Genomic DNA, 18,204 nt, shown 5'->3' with positions numbered 1-18,204 from the left:
GAATCAATGACACAACCTCACACAGCAAAGTATTTATGGTCCCCACAACATTCCAGATTTCAAAGTTATACTTTTTAACAAAATGAATTAAGTCCATTCATACCACAAACACTCCTATGCAATACAATTTCTGTAATATATTGTACATTCTGTTTGCTATTAGATCAGATAGCAGTGGAGAGGATGGATTTTTTTCATATATGAATGGCAAGGAAGTAGCAATCATTTCTTTCAGAAGCAGAACTTACATGTGTTATCCATGTCTTTTTCTTCTCAAGATTATACTACTACAATGAAATCTACATAGATTTACACATTAAAACCACCCTCAGATTGAACTTGGTGCAAAACTCATCAGCTCACTTGTTAAGTGGAACATCGCCTTGTGAGCATATTACATCGGTGCCACATGATCTGCACTAAATATCAAGGACCTATGTATCTGAGACACTATCTCCCTCCTCATGCCATATGTCACGGTTACAAGCAGGAGAGATGTTCAAACTGGACTCCTCTTGGTATGAATGGGAGTGGGTCAATGGGAGAACATTTTATGTAAGGGCTCCTCAGCTTTAGAACTCATTCCCTCATCTTTGTCCAAATTAGCCTGAATTTGATTACCTTCTGGGAACATTTCCCCCAAATAAGGGAAAATTAACAGGGTGGTTGGTGGTACAAAAGGAAGGATTATTTCAACCTCTTGGTCTGCTATGTGAGGGCTACATGAACTAGAACTGATGCAGTTTAGTTACAATGGAAAGGAGTTTTTGATATCTGTATTTTAAGTCAAGGACACCTAAATAAATGGAGAGGTGCTCTTTTTACTTCATTAGAAAAATAAATAATTCAGGGAAGGTAGAAGCTTACTAATGTCAACATCATGCACCTGCTCTTGTGGTTTCAAGGAAAGATTCTGAAAAAACCATTAGGGCAACTTATTTCATAATTATAGTAAGTTTAAGAGACATGAGAGAACATGTACAGAAGTGATACTAGATAAATTAACGTATGATACTCAAACTTCTTTAGTTACTTGTTAAATTAACTGCCATAACTAACTTTATTCAGTTTAACGTATCTACAAAAAAGACAACCAGCTTTTTAGAAAAGTACCATTTACAGCAATATTTTATTAGGTCAAGATCAGTTTTTGAAAAAGGTTGTATATGCTAGTCAGTTCAGATTTGTTTAACAAATTAAATGTATATGAATTTAACTTTTTGCCACAATATTGCTTTTGTTTTGTCTGAGAAGGATTCACTACCATTTGAAGCTGTGATGTTAAGTTTTCCTAACATTTTTATTTCAGAATTTTAAAAAGAAAATACAAGTTGGGTATGTGAGCTGAACATCTTGCCAACAAATTCAAGAAGCAAAGTAACCATATTCTCTCTACAGAACGTTGTGTCTTCAAGTCTCAGTGGCAATGCACATTTGTTTATGAGCATCCATATGTCTCTATCAAGGTACTTTTATGGCCCTATCACTAAATTACCTAAGCATCTGAGTACTCACCTGTTTGGTACTGCCTGGATTCAGGTCTCCTCCTTTTCTTTGGTTTTTGTTTAGCTAGTCTCCCAAGTCCAGTAGACTCATCTATGTGCAAGAGAGCACTTGCAGTGCCATTCCGACTTTCAATGCCATCAGTATTATTACCTAATAAAATAGATTAAAATTACCTACCACAGTTACTCTAAAATTTATTTGGACTATAGAAACTATAATGATAAATGAAAAATAGGCAAGAGAACCTTTTAACTTGAAAACTATTAGCTAAACTATGGTAATGTTGTTAAACCAAAAGGCCATTAAAATTAATTCATCCACAAGCACTCTTCTCAGTATACGACAAAATCTAAGACTAAAACAACTGTATAACTGAGTATAAACTGAATGGTACAGGTACTGGATTTGTATGGGGAAGGATCTGGATTCAAATCCAATGTAGTTTACAGAAGAAAACAAAGGTTTCGCTCTTTCTAATCTCAATATTGCATTTTAAGAAAAGATTTTCCCATATATTTCTGGTTAGTAATTCTATACAAAGAATTTCTAATCTCAGGGAACATGTGCAAGTTACACATTTTATACCTGATGTCCATTATTCCATTAGGGTTCAATCCTGTAAGACCTCTGTGTGTGAATGCCCATTCAGTTCAAGCCAACTTACTTGACGATAATGGAAGTTCCATATGCAGAGGATTTGCAGGATTGACCTTTAATTTGGGAGTCATTGCTGAATGTGCTAGAGACTTTAACATGAACTAGAACAACATGAATATACATAACACACTCTATGCAAACCTGGAAATTTAACTTTGTACAAATTACCATATATACTCGTTCATAAGCAGAATTTTTTTTAGTACAAAAGGGACGCACCAGAGAAGGGGGTCGTCTTAAAACAGGTATAGAGAGGGAGAGGTGGAACACAGCTCCTCTCCCCAACAGAGGGAAGAAGGAGAGGCAGCACAGTCAGCAGAGACAGAAGGGAAGACGCGGGGCTAGAGTCTTTCCATTTCTGGCCACGCTGCTCTCCCCACAGCCTCCGAAGCAGCTGCAGCTCCAGGGCTGCAGCTCAGAGCAGGCTGTGGCCATGCCGCACTGCCCGCCAGAGCATGCTGCAGCCGTGCTGCCCGGCCCAGCCCACTGGAACAGGCTGCGGCCGTGCCATCTGCTCTGGCCCGCTGGAGCAGGTTGCGGCTGTGCTACCCAGCCTGCAGGAGCAGCTCCAACCAGGTCAGAGACATCCTCCCCAGATCCTCCCAGATAAGGTGGGAAGGGATGGGATGGGGAGAGTGTAGGAGTGAGGTCATATGGGGGGTAGTCACAGGGTTACTCCCCTGACTCCCTGCTTCTCCCTCCTCCCAAAAAAATATCCCCACCAGTTGCTGTCCTGGCCCGTCAGGGTAAGCAGCTGGCATGGCAGGATACTTTGTCTACTTAGGTTTACCTCCATGCCTGTGGACCCTGGAGGTAAACAAACCATCTCGGCCCCCCAACCCCTTATCTTGATGACCCGGAAGCCAAAGTTTGCTGACCCCTGAATTATAGGGTAGGTTTATGAATGGGTTATAAAAATTTTCTATTTTTACTTATCCATCTTGGGGGGAGGGGGTCAGCTTATAAACAAACCGACTCACAATCGTGTATATACGATAATTTTAACGAGTGTGAACAATAAACTCAACACTCTATAAAACAAAGAGGATACCACCCATGCTTCAAGCTTACATTCTAAATATACAAACAGTAACAGAATGACATATAACACACCAGATAATGGGTTTAACTACAAGTGAAATCATTAAGATTTGTTTTTTATTTAAGAACACATCTTTTGTTGGTTGTTTAACATTGATAAGATTTTGTGGAATACGTAAGCTTTAAGGAGTGATCTCACAAAGAGTGGTCTCTTTATGCTCCAGGAGAAGGAGGCAGTTCAAGGTGGAAGAGGTAGCATATAAGAAGGTGTGAAGACAAGAATGGGAAGAAGACAAAGGAAGCAGCTAAATAAAAGCAAAGAGTTGAAGTGGGTTTTTAGGAATGAATGAAAGAAAAAATGCAGGCAGGAACAGACTCATGCATAACCTGAGGATTCTGAACTTCATGTATCAGCTGAGGAAAGCCAGAAAAAGGGCTGAAGAGTCTGTGTGGCAGGTGACAGATGAGTTTGGAAGTGAGAACCAATTTCACATCTGACAACAAAACATAACTGAACTATGTACACAAGGGTCCTTACAGATTATGACATGACAAAATTGGACCTAAATGTTCTCAAATACAGGAAACTGTTTCCCCTACTTTCTAGAATGGAAAGTAGTAGAGCCACTGGATTCTGCCACACTGCAGCAGAAAAATAATAAAATGTGATTATTTTTTTTAAATCTCCCCAGTAACATTACCTCCATCACTCTTTTCTCCTTTGAACCTGTCATTGACTTTGAGGTTTCTCATCTGATCTCCTCTAAGCCATCTTTAACCTACCCCAGTGACACTCAGGCCTTCCAGGCCACGACTTCTGCTCCCCTTTTCTCACCTCTCCCATCAAATCCCAAATCCTGACAATACAAGCACACCACTGTTTCCCACTTTAGATTGACTTGAGTTCTTCAAACTCCATTCTGGATCCCCATTGAAACTGCACTCACTGAGGTCTCGTATGAATTCTTCATGGCCAAATCTAAGGTCTCAACCCCACCCTCACCCTCACTGATCGCTCAGCACTTTTTAACAAACATTCTCCTCCTTGACATATTTGTTCTCTTTGCCTTTTATGTCACCATCTTCTCCTGGTTCTCTTCATCTTTTCCAATCATTTCCTCAGCATTTCATTGCCCCTTTTCTGACACTACTGACAACCCTACCATGTTCCATGTCACTTAGATCTGTAATCAAGATGTCATCTTTTATTCCACTCTCTCTAGTGCCACACATCCAAAATATGTTCCAATCTTGCTGCTTCTTCCTCAAAAACATTTTTAAGATCTAGAATTTTCTCTGCCTGCACAACTAACACTCTCATCCAAGCCCTAATCATCTATCTTCTCCTTCTCTATCCTGGAAAATCCACTTCAGTCCACTCATGTCCATCCACATAGGGGTTAAGATTCTGCCCATATTGCTCCTCCTCTTTTGAGTACAACCACTGGCATCCCTTTCCCATCAGAAATTCCATTTTCTTCTCCTCATCTTTTAAGGCCCTTCAGTATGCTGCCCCTACCCACTTATCCATTCTTCTACCTCAGTGTTTCCCAAACTCAGGACACTGCTTATTTAGGGAAAGCCCCTGGCGGGCCGGGCCGGTTTGTTTACCTGCTGCGTCCACAGGTCCGGCCGATCACAGCTCCCATTGGCCGCGGTTCGCTGCTCCAGGCCAATGGGAGCTGCTGGAAGCGACGCAGGCTGAGGGACGTACTGGCCGCCGCTTCCAGCAGCTCCCATTGCAGCGAACCGTGGCCAAAGGGAGCTGTGATAAGCCAGACCTGCAGATGCGGCAGCTAAACAAACTAGCCCGGACCGACAGGGGCTTTCCCTATATAAGCGGCATCCCAAGTTTGGGAGAAACTGTTCTATCTTACTGTGTTACCTCTCACCTCATCCCTTCCAGGTTGCTGCTAATGCCAGCCTCAACTGCCATCTCTAAATTAATTTGTACAGTCATTACCCTGTTGTTCTTTCAAATCCCCCCTCAACAGTCACTTCAACTGTGAGGAGTACGTGAAACTTTCAACTAATAAAGGACAGGTAGATACACAAAAGGGATGTTTTTTTTTTTAAATGACTCACACAGCTACTTAGCCATGTGTTCCTATCACTGTTGCCTTTATCCTTCCTCCTTCATTCTTTAGTTTGTTACACCACTTGTTGCAATTTATTTAAAATTATACTGTAAACTCTTTGGGGCAAAGACTGTCTCCGACTGTGTGTTTGGACAGCACTTAACATATAGGGTCCCCATCTTGATGAAGTACCTGAGTGCTTCTATAACATAAATACATAAATGACCTACTCCAACAAGGAGAAAAGTCAGTTCAGATCTCAATTAGTGCCCAGATATCAAAATTCAAGAACAATTCTGAAATATTGGAGAACAACTCAAGAATTATTTAAATGGAAAGTACAGTAACAGCGTCCCCTTCCCGCTTGCTTTTTTAAAGTATTTCATTTTCCAAGTGCCAGATTATATATTTATGCACTCATCCAGGCACCCCAAAATAAAGTCACATGTTGCTTCTCAGCTAAGATTTACATGAATCCTACATTCTCCTGGTTGTTACTTTTGACAAAAATATTCATCTCTCTATTTCCAAGTCAGCCTTTATTGTACACCAAAACTATGAAAGCCAGAGGCACTCAAGATACAATTTTTCAGCTGGAAGACTGTGTACTTCTTGCTGTACCTCCTTCTACCTTATTAATATGAAGGAAATGCCTGTTAAAATGGAAACAAAGAGAGGCTTGCTTTAAAAATTTCATCTTCCTTTTCAGGAATCTGTTTAGAAATGTATGGGCAACAGCATTTTGGAACTGTAGGACACATTTGGGGGAGGGATAGCTCAGTGGTTTGAGCATTGGCCTGCTAAATCCTGTGAGTTAAATCCTTGACGGGGCCATTTAGGGATCTGGGGCAAAAATCAGTACTTAGTCCTGCTAGTGAAGGCAGGGGGCTGGACTCAATGACCTTTCAAGATCCTTTCCAGTTCTAGGAGATAATAATAATAATAATAATGGGAGATATATCTATTTATTTATAATGCCATAACATTCTGGTTGTAAATGCTTTTGCAGATATTTTGCTACCACCAATCTCAGTCTTGAAGAAGTGCTTGTACATGACCTACCATAAGCTGCTGCCCAAGCTATAGGCATAAAAGTTTTAATTTCAGTGTCATCAATTTGCTGTTCATGGGCCACTGCTGCATCTTCTTCACCTACAATCACTTCCATATAAACCTCATCAGCAATTTCTGCAACATCTAACAGAAAAAGGAATTAAGAATAAACAACATTAATAATAATTTCCCATAATTGAAAATAGAAACCCTGTCCCCAAAAAAAGGCCACCTACTTACTTAAATCTTCATCTTCATGCTGAGAATCGTTTACAGTCATGTAAACCATTTTTTCCCTTGGAATACGAACACTGCTGTTTTGATCCAGTAGTCCCACTCCATGATCATTCTCAGATTCACTCTCCACAATGTCTACTGTGCCTCCTAATTAAGAAGACCAGAATAAAAGTGTTTTTTTAAAGTACATTTCTACCAAATTACATTCATGGCTCTTCATACATGATTTGAGAAAAACCACAGTATCAGAGTATACAGGATTTCAGAAGTAAATTAGAATATTCTAAAATGACCATGCTGATTTACCTAAATCATCTTCTCCAGGATCAGCTTTGAAGATATATACTTTGATGACTTCTGGACAAATGCTGTCCACTTTACACGGATCACTTTCTGAATCTGCTTCCATGGTAATTTCAGCAGAACCTTCATGTTCTATCTTCCCAGTATCATCCACTACAAAGACAAATTATGATATGATCACACAATCTATACAAATAGCTGCAAATGAGAGAGGATTTGCTTTATCATTTCAGTTTTAAAATGGTTAAAAATGAAAATAAATTTACTGGTTTGACACAGCAGTGGAAGAAGCCACACAAAGAATTGCTTAAGATTCCTTAAAAAAAAAAAAAAAGAGAGAGAGAGATGGAAGCAAATCCAAGATGCAAATTTTTCACCATCTAGATAAAAGTGATAAGCTGCACCACTCTATTAGAAAAAAAGGTAGCAGCATTCTTGTATTACTTGATGAAACGGGCAGCCCTTATGCCCTATTTCAACCCAAGCTAGCCAAAATATACTGGTGATGAAGGCAGTAAGAGACAGCAACAGCCACAGTGAAGAACACAAAACTGCTTCACAACTTCTCTAGGTTGCCCTTCCTTGACCACTAATATAGAGAACCAGTACTACAATTTGGACCAAAGAGGAGAAGATGAATGACAATCATCAGGAAATATCCCAAAATAGCAAACTGCAGTAAGAAGAGGGGAAAAAAACAGAATACTAGTACTTATTCTATAGCCCAGGTTTCATACACTTCTTCAGTTTTTAATGACTTTCTCCCCTCCATACACACATCCAAAAAGCTATTAACTCCCTTCCTGTCAAGAGCTGTCCTTCACTCCTCTCACCTCTCCCATAAGGCCATATATTACAGATGTCCCTTCAGCTGAGAACTGGACCTAGCTCCATTCTAAGCCTATTAATACTGCTACTTTAGTTGGCTAGAAAGGGGGTTAACTACACAAAAACCCTAGGTTTGTCTTTTCCCACTAACCAAGCAGTAACATTTTAAGCAATCCCAGACTCCGCTTGCTCATAAAAGAATGGACCATGTTCAGTTTCAAACTAATTAATTGACACTCTAACACTGACAAATTCTGATTCCATTAATTCTTGTCAACTACCCTACAGAAAGGAATTTAAATTGTACGTAGTATTACAGTCCTATATCCATCCCCCACTATTATTTTGAATTCATTGCAAAACAATCTCTTAAAGGAAGACTGTGCCTGTTCCATTGCTGCTCAATGGACTTCCTCCAAGCAGCAGAATGAAAATATAGTTCACAAACATATACCCACACTCATGTGATAAATTTATTTTTCATGCAGTTTTTAACTGGCTCACCTGCTCTCTGCCCACTATGCCACTAGTACTGGTAGTGCTTCTAACACAACAACCTCATAAGCAGCTTCAGAAACCTGACATCTTTTTAAACCACATACCATAAGAAAATATTTCTTTGCCCAAATGTGGACTTCTATCCCAAAATATTAATTTCCACAGGCTCACAAAGTCCACTATCTCACAACCCTACAGGGATTTCCCATTTCCAACAGGATCCAGCATTTTCTTCTAGCACTGGCAGAGTCCAAATAACTGGACTTACTTTACATCTCTTTTTGAGGTTTTTATGGCTCCTTCAAAGTCATGTATAGTTTGGAATAATGGTAACAAAAGGCATGAATTTTAGAGGAAAAGAAATGCAAAACAGTATCAATAAAATCTTTTAAAACACTAAAAATTTTCTAATAGCGTTCTGTAACATGTGGCATATACACAGCACATGATGTCATGGTATAAAAGTCTTATTGGCTCATCTGGAATGATCTGCATTAGTCAATCATGCTTTTGCCACTCATGAACAGTGAAGCCAGCCCGAGCATCATGCTGACTTCCTTTGTAAAGTGCTTTGAGATCTACTGATGCAAAGCGCTATACAAGATTAGGTATTATTATTATTATTACTGTGCAATTATGACAACATAAAATCTTTACACCATATACTAATCAATATATTGTCTCTCTCATCCGTACTATACTATGTTTACACATGCATAAAATTTCTCAACAAGGAATGTAAATTAGTAGCTATCACTATTTGCAGAGAATATTATGCATTATATTACATCACAAAATATTAAAAACGTTCTTTAATCTACTAGTCCCATCACGAGAAATGGCAGCAGGAATGCACCAAACACTATTTTTTCAAGTGAATGATGAATGAACAGTGCATAATACATTGCTTCCAAAGTCCTAGAAAAACAAGAGTACTATCTGAAATGCCTTTAGGAACAAGACCCTAGATCAAGAGATAATGTCCTTGTTAACATAGCTGTAATGAAACTCAGAACCTTTTAAACAGAGAAAAAAGGCAAGACCTTATGGTGATATGTTATTACTGATCACTTTGAAAATACAACCTTACAGGAGGTGTTCTCAGCTACCTGGATGCACTTTTATAAAAAATTCCTTGGAATATACATGAGACCCCAACCATAAATAAAATTCTAGCATGGGGGGGAAAATGTATTACTATCATTCTTTAAGTATACTTTTTTGGTTCTGTTCCTTCTGTAGGATTTAATTACTCCCTTCTGGATTGATTATCAGCACTGTCCATCTAGATAGTGCTTTCTCATCAACAGGGCTTGATACTGCACCACTGAAGTCAATGGAAAATTTGCCATTGACTTAAATGGATGCAGGAACAAGTCTTTAACAAGGAAAAAAATAACTGAAAGTTCTAGAGCCCAGAATACTAAGTTAGGCAGGGACGGTTTTGGTTTTCTTTTTAAAAACAATAAAACTTCTAATTGCAGAGTGTGGTGGGGGTGTTTTTGTTTTTTAAATAAATTGTTTTTAATAATGTATAGGTTTCTGGCTTATGAATCAGAAACTCAGTTCCTTCTCCTCCGGATAAAGGATAAGGTCTTCCTATGCTGGAGAGTAACCTTTGTGAAAGATGTAATTTTAAGGCAATTGGTGCATATGTCAACGTACACAATTATAATTAGTTTGTTTCCTGACTCCCCTTCTTATTATATAAACACCTCAAATATGACTCCTATTTAATATAAGTATCCTTTAATAATCCTATTTAAGAAACACAACAAAAACGTGCCAAACTTTTAAAATGTGAATATGTGTAGAAATATAGGGCCAAATTTTCCCCTTGGAGGAAAAATTCTCACACATATTTCTGGGAGAGTTTGCAGCATTAACATGCTAGCAGTGCTTGGCAGATTAGAGGAAAAGAGTAGAAAATATGATAAATAGTGCAGTAAATTTAATAGGAGAAAAGTGGGGAAGAAAAGATGAGAAAGAGTACAAGAAGACAACATTAGAGATAACAAGGAAAGAAGGCAAAGGAAATCAGAAGGTGAGATGGAAACAAGGAGGAAACAAAATATATCCCAGCAGAAATAACACCACTTCCCTCTCCAATTGGCTCTATGTACAAAGCATGTTTCCACTGAAGTATAGTTTGACTGCAGCTGCTGGCCATTGTCTGCTATCCACAGTCTAGCTGGGTGGTTCATTAGTGATCAAGACAAGTAGCGTGCCTGTCACACTGAAGCATCTGTCTATACTGGTTTATTTGGGCTTTGGTATCATCCTTGTAATTACTTATTTTAGGGTGCAGTCTAAAAAAGTTATTTTGGTTATACAGTGAATTTTTTTTTTAAATGAACACTTTCCACGCATTTTCCTTATTTTTCAAGCTTCTCAACCTCCGTTAGAGAAAAGAAGGTTTACAAACATCAACCTAGTCTATGTTTAAAATGTGAAGCCTCTTAGATGCTTGAATTTTTAATTTAAATACATGACCTATCCAAGGGTACTACCCCATACCTGTCTTACCCATGAATGCGCCAAACACAGGATGCTGCCATTTTCTTATATTCTCCCTCCTGGAAGTAAAAAAGGAAAATGTGTTCCTATCTGTTAATTTAATTTCTCAAAGAATCCATGCTCACTTGCTGGTGGTCTTCATAGAGCTCATGATCACATGATGCTGGCTCTTTTCTCATTTCCAATTGCTAAATTTACTTTTAAAATGGTGAAAAATACATTTTCCTAATGTTACTTTTTTCTATGTATGCAATTGCTATAGTTGATATAGTGATTTTACGTGATCACAAATGGAAGAGGAAGGTGGACTGCACAATTATGCGCAAAGGTAGAAGTGGTCCATCAAAGAATCTGTTAATGTAGTCCACAGCATGAAAAATCTTGAGAATCCCTAATCTAAAGCATTTCTAGATAGTCTCCGTATGGAGGAAGAACAGTAAGACCAAGAGATAATATGGGAATGACTAAGAGCAGTACAAGGAAAAACAAAATATAGCTTATATATTAATAACATTGAATTAATCTGTTGTCTACTATACTACTACCGTAATGTGGGTGGACAACAAAAGCGTTATAAGGACTTGCTGAAGGACAACCTAAAAAAATGTAATATTGACATTGATACTTGGGAGACACTTGCCTAGGATTGCTTAAAATGGAGTGAAGTCCTACGTGATGGTCCCCTGCATTTTGAACTTGCTCACCAACAAGCTGAAGAGGACAAGAGGCGCAGGAGGAAGGAGAGACTGGTCTCCAGTCATGGTCAACAGCCTCATGCTGAGCCTGAAAACATCTGTCCCCATTGAAATAGAACATGTGGTTCAAGGACTGGTCTTATTAGCCACCGGAGGACCCATAACTCCCATGGAAGATGATCATACTCGGTAACAAGTGATCACCCACAATCATCATACCACTACAGCATTTGCCTCCCAGCAAACATTAAATCTAAAATGAAAAAATTCTTATATATGAACAAATTGCACTACAAACTATGTCAAAATGTGATCCTGGAAAGACCAAATGATATAACCTTCTTACATTTCTCTACTCCAAAAATATACAAATATACAAATTGGGCACAAATTGGGCACAATTCAGGTGCCATCCTTTTACATGTACATATTCATCAATAAATACCACATCAATCCAGGCCTTGAATCAAAAAAAAAATAACTCCATATTTACATCAATTTCACTAAGAATCTGGCCCCAGGTCTCTGGAGCCCGTCAGGAACAATAACAACATGAGTTCTGTCCTTACATTGGCATAGATTCTCACTATCACAGGTAACAGACAACATACTTAGGAGAAGTTGTTTGCCAGCTTCTAGAACAACTTGCTTAGTTTAGTATTTCCTTAACGCAAAAGGTTGTTGCATTCTTCCATAATGTTTATACTCAAGTAGGTTCCTAAACAGGCTGTATTTCCCAAACTAAACTTTCGCTCAATCTGTACATTTAACTGTTTATTTGTACTGCAACTGAAAGGCTAGACTTTCTGTACACTGAAATGGCAATTTTACTTCCTGATGTAGTCTAATATATCTTGTGCCCACTTTCTTTTCCACACAGAACACTGTTATGATGGTGCCTAACACAATGCCAGGCCATCCTGACATTTCTTTAATGTAAGATGACACTGCGAAATTCCTACAATCCCAAGAAACAGAAATCTATCATAGATAAATTTCCTAGGACTCAAGACTGATATCTGTCATTAGTCGGTCTTGGTGGGCTCTGCAGCAAAGTAGCTCCAATTCCTATAATTTGGCTCCTGTCTACTTAGCACAGTAAAAACTAAGCTCTTGAATATTACTCTTACCAAAGTATCCTAATGTCTTCCATCTTATGATCAACACACAGTGATCTCATAAACATTCTTGGCCAGGACAGTTATGCAAAGTACCATTATAATGGTTAAATAGGGTCTGACAGCAAATGTTACTTTTTTGGAGGGAAAAAACTATTATGTCTTGCACCTTTAAGAATCGCCTCAAGAGAAAATAGCTCTGTACTCCCAGGTTGTTGATGAAGACAGCCTGTAAAACAAAAACATTTTTTATATCTGCTACAAAACCATGATTCTTCAATACTGAAGTCATATGGATTATGGTTCTGTTCACTAGGTCCATTGCTCCTGACTTTATAAAAATATCATCTGGGGGGACGGGGGAGAACATGCCCCTTCTAAACCTAAGTAATTACACAATCACTGTTACCATCTTTGTGAATACCTTGGGTCTGAAAAAGTCCTGTACTGAAAATGTTGGTTCTGGTACATGAATCAAATATTTCTTACTCTAGGCCTGATTAGGATGCCAATGTAATGTGCCTGGTGTATCTGTTGACATCATATAATTTCCTCGATTTGTGGAATCCTGGACCAATACAAAGTTTCCTGGGCTAGCCTTCATCTCTTCAGATTTCCTATATTGATTATTTATATTTTACCATTCTTATTGCACAAAATATACTGAGAACACCCAGCACAACTTCTCTTCTGATGGAGCTGTTTCTGTTGCTAGTGTTCAGCCACAAAAAGCTAATTGCATGTCTGCTGCTCTGACAAACTGAATAAAATCAGAAATGTAGAAACCTTAATGTCAGTTGGATGTCCAGCTCTAAAGTACTGTCCTCCCTGATAAACTCCAACATCTTTCTGTCTGTGGTCATTTTTTAACATTTTACTAAAATGCTACATTTCCATTTAGGGACAAATGGCTTTCCAACTCATAATTTTGGTCTACGGCTAAAGGAGTTGGGTTGATGTATATCTGTCCATAATCTGTCCCCTTTTGGCCAAGATATATCAAGAGTCCTCCTTAAATGACTTTCTGGCATGGATAAAAGGAAAAGTGTGGTTTATCAAAACCTTTGGAATCCTTTCCTATGCTGCTTAACAGCTGGCAGTGGTTTTCATTCTCTGCTTAGGGATCCAAAGGCAGAGTTGAGTTAGGTATAAATAGCCAGGAACCCGTTCAGATCAAACAACTGGAGTTTCTCAATGCAAGCAAAGACAGAGTATCTACACAAAAAGAGGCTATCACTAGTGGTAAGAAGCATTATTTTGGAAACAGAATGCATACCAAGGAAATCAAAGCAGTCTCATATACATGAGAGATTTCATTTGTAATGGGATGATTCAAACAGTAGATAAATTTGCTGAAGGAAAGTCTCACAGAAAGGAGCTCACTAAGACAAGTACCATCAGAAAAGAAAATGCAGGTTTAGTCCATGAATAGGAAGAGGGAATAAGAAAAGCATGTGTGGAGACAGTCAACTGTTACACACTCATTCAACCATTCTCACCAGAGCAACAGCTAAACCAATCTTAGGCCATGTCTACATCTAAAATTTTGCAGCGCTGGTTGTTACAGCTGTATTAGTACAGCTGTATAGGGCCAGCGCTGCAGAGTGGCCACACTTACAGCAACCAGCGCTGCAAGTGGTGTTAGATGTGGCCACACTGCAGCGCTGTTGGGCGGCTTCAAGGGGGGTTCCGGGACGAGAGAGCAAACCGGGAAAGGAAACCAGCTTCCCCGCGGTTTGCTCTCTCGGTCCCGGAGCCAGCCAGCAAACCGCAGGGAAGGAGACCTGCTTGCTCGGGTTTCCGGGACCGAGAGAGCAAACCGGGAACGCCGCGGTTTGCTCTCTCGGTCCCGGAGCCAGCCAGCAAACCGCAGGGAAGGAGACCTGCTTGCTCGGGGTTCCGGGACCGAGAGAGCAAACCGGGAACGCCGCGGTTTGCTCTCTCGGTCCCGGAGCCAGCCAGCAAACCGCAGGGAAGGAGACCTGCTTGCTCGGGGTTCCGGGACCGAGAGAGCAAACCGGGAACGCCGCGGTTTGCTCTCTCGGTCCCGGAGCCAGCCAGCAAACCGCAGGGAAGGAGACCTGCTTGCTCGGGGTTCCGGGACCGAGAGAGCAAACCGGGAACGCCGCGGTTTGCTCTCTCGGTCCCGGAGCCAGCCAGCAAACCGCAGGGAAGGAGACCTGCTTGCTCGGGGTTCCGGGACCGAGAGAGCAAACCGCGGCGAAGCTGGTTTCCTTTCCCGGTTTGCTCTCTCGGTCCCGGAACCCCGAGCAAGCAGGTCTCCTTCCCTGCGGTTTGCTGGGTGGCTCCGGGACCGAGAGAGCAAACCGGGAAAGGAAACCAGCTTGATTACCAGAGGCTTCCTCCTTCCACGGAGGTCAAGAAAAGCGCTGGTAACTGTCTACATTGGATTACCAGCGCTGGATCACCAGCGCTGGATCCTCTACACCCGAGACAAAACGGGAGTACGGCCAGCGCTGCAAACAGGGAGTTGCAGCGCTGGTGATGCCCTGCAGATGTGGACACTCTCAAAGTTGCAGCGCTGTAACTCCCTCACCAGCGCTGCAACTTTCTGATGTAGACAAGCCCTTAAATAATGAGATGATGATCAGATTAAGAAGAAGCCAGGTACAAAGAGTAGCCTATCCAGTAAAGGAAAAACAATGAAAGGGAATCAACATACAGAAAGAAGGTGGTAAGTGATCTTACCTAGGAATTCCATTGAAGAACATGGGACAGATAACTTGTGACCCATATAAAGTGATCTGAGTAATATTCTGCCTCTCAAGTGACAAAGCATAATACAAAGGGCAAAAGTATTCCCAAGAAAACAGACAAATGTCCATGTATTGTAGTATACATGGCAACCGGCAGCATTTAGACACTATGATGCAGGAACCTTAGATTAAGTCAACCTTGCAAAATTCTACTCACTCATTTGCCCAAAATGATTAATTTAGATAAACATAACTGAAAAAAGTTGTGATAGAATCAAGGATGATTTCAGGGATTGGGGGGGGGGGGGGGGGAAACAAAGGTGAGATTAATGTTGATGATCTTCTCTGAGAGCCATCTGGTACCAAGTGCAACTGAAGAAGGAAGAAGACTGAGCGTGAAGACCAGGACAAACATACACTACAGATGTAAAGAGGAGAGATTTGAATTTAAAAATCATTTGATTTTTTTTCTATAATGAACTGACTATTCAGATTAGACAATCTCCACTTAACAAGAAGGAGTACTAACCTCCTGACTTCAAAAGCAGTAAAACTTGTTAGGTAGGCTTTAAGTACAGTAGAGGGTAACAGAGGAAAGTTTCATTTAACTCAAATTCCAGAATGTACTTTCAATTCAAAATATAAATGAAAACAATAGATACACTTTGCAACAAAAGAGGAATATAAAATACTAAATTTACTTAAGTACCTGAGCTAGAAGGGCCATATATATTACAAAAATATTTAAAAACACATTAGCATTTAATAGCAATGAAAATAAAGAATCAAGTCAAGGGAGGAACCACTCTGGATCTACTTCTTACCATGCAGAAGTAATTGACTAAGAATAAAAAAACCTTGTTTCTGTTAAACATGATGAGGCTCTCTTATGTTTTCAATAAATTATTCTCTACAGTTAAGAAGTACAAAAGGATGGTTTCTTAGCTAGGGACCATTAATTTGATCTCCATATTAATTTAATACACAGCTACACAAGAGTATTCGACACTAGGAAGCCAAATATTAGGGAATTAAGAAATCAAGTGATCATAGAGGCAAAGAGAAGAATTATGCAAAGCCATAAGTGCAGAAGATGATATTATAGTTAAGCCAAAACAAACTAAAATTCCATTAAAAAAGGCATATTCAAAGAACTAATCAAAGAACCTGTACTGGAAATGAAGCAAGAATCAATATACAACATCAGTTAAGTTCCATTATGTGAGTTATTAAAATCTAGACAAAAACAAATAATCTTGCAAGGATCAGTGTAAATGGACTAAATGATACAATGATTCTATGACAAAACCCTGTTTAATAACATTACTTTCTTAAATTATACAGGACACAAGAATGTTAATCAGATTACACCACCAAAATCAGTATTAGTTTGAGCAAAGGGTTATTTCCCCTCAAGGGAATTGACTTTATGATTTGGTGGTGTCCCTGTTTGTTCCCTCCTCCCTCGCACACACACAAATACGTTTCAATATTGCAATTCTAATATACCATTCTATTGGTACAAAGGGGCTCAAAAAAAATCCAAACCCAGAATCTTGAGTTCAAGGTAGCTTCCCAATTATGTGCAATAGTGGCTGTCCTTTTTGCTAATTGTGTGACTTCATATGGTCAGTTTATTTAAGAGAAAAAAACATATTCTAACAGAAAAGAAAAAAGTTATTGCTATCCGTATTTATGTATCTAAAAGAGGAGCTTAGCAAAAGCATTAAGGATAATACTTCAGATGCAAGACATTTTTCAAACTGCAGAAAAATAGAACAGTTCTGTGGCTGTCCCTCTTCCACTTTTGTGAGACAATTCTTTTGCTTTCTTAGTGATTTTGCAACATATACTGGAGCAATGCCAGGTTTATTTCCTATAGTTGTTATTAAGTAAATGGCATTTTAGAGCATTGTTACAGAAACTATTAATATAAAATATTGTTCTGTAAACTAATACATGAGTATTTTATTTTAAAAGGATTATTTTAATAATCAGATAGCTGGAAAAACTACTTTATCTATATTAGCTTAATAAATAAACCACCTCAGCAGGAACACAATTATAACTGAAAATATTCATGCATATTTATGAGACTTTGTGTTTATAACTATTTCAGAAAACTCTCTCTCTGGCATTATTTAAAAGGAACAAACATTTTCAAACAGCATCCCAGTCAATGTCATTCACTCTATCTTTACTGCTTTCCCCATAAACTTACAGGAAATCATAAGGTAATCTTCACAGTTGCCCTTATCATCTTGGTGCTGCACAGGGATTCCATTGGCATCAATCACTGCTTCCGAGGCACAGTCTGCTACCAACACTTCTTCAGAAACTACATCTTCTCCCAGACTATCGGTGACAATTTCTGCTTCTACAACATTATCATGAACCACATGTTCCACATGCCCAACTTCAGGTACATGCATTGATTCACTTGCCAGTACATGTTCTGGTATAGACAATGCTGCTGCTGTTATGTCAGAAGCTAAAACGTCATCTGGAACAGTGCAGTGTGCTAAAGAAACCTCATCAGCTACCTCTGTGCCCAGCACTTGTTCAGGAATAATGACAGTTTCAGACACATCTGCCTCTTCCATGATATCTGAGCATTGAACATCCTCAATAACAACATCCTCAATGACATCTTGGATGACTACGGAATCTGGATCATCAGGAACAAAGTTATGCACAGTTATGTCTGAGTCCACCACATCTGAAACAAATACTGTTTCTTGTACTTCCACAACAATCTGATCTCCATCCATATGTGCTGCATCAGATCCTGAAAAATATAATTAAACCAATGTTTAAAATATCCACAGTAATTCAAGAAACATGGCTGATATTTATCGGCTGTAAATTATCACAATTTGTCTTCAGATTATAAACAACATATCTATCTATCACAAGCATTCTGGTATCTTTGACCATATCTATTATATACTAGTTG

General features: G+C 39.2%; 1 protein-coding gene across 2 annotated transcripts in view; it reads right to left on the bottom strand.

The window, feature by feature from the left end:
- The window catches only part of ZFX (zinc finger protein X-linked), a 34,633-nt gene that overhangs the window by 4,265 nt on the left and 12,164 nt on the right, over window positions 1–18,204 (bottom strand). For both annotated transcript variants that reach the window (XM_030575043.1, XM_030575051.1), the window contains exons 3-7: window positions 17,470–18,036; window positions 6,879–7,028; window positions 6,576–6,719; window positions 6,345–6,479; window positions 1,516–1,656 (exon numbers count right to left, since the gene is read on the bottom strand). In XM_030575043.1, the coding sequence (XP_030430903.1) occupies window positions 1,516–1,656; window positions 6,345–6,479; window positions 6,576–6,719; window positions 6,879–7,028; window positions 17,470–18,036 (1,137 nt within the window). The remainder of the gene's footprint in view (window positions 1–1,515; window positions 1,657–6,344; window positions 6,480–6,575; window positions 6,720–6,878; window positions 7,029–17,469; window positions 18,037–18,204) is intronic.

Source organism: Gopherus evgoodei, chromosome 1 (assembly GCF_007399415.2).
Source record: "Gopherus evgoodei ecotype Sinaloan lineage chromosome 1, rGopEvg1_v1.p, whole genome shotgun sequence".
Classification (NCBI taxonomy): Eukaryota; Metazoa; Chordata; order Testudines; family Testudinidae; genus Gopherus; species Gopherus evgoodei.
This window is presented reverse-complemented; position numbering and strand designations above follow the sequence as displayed.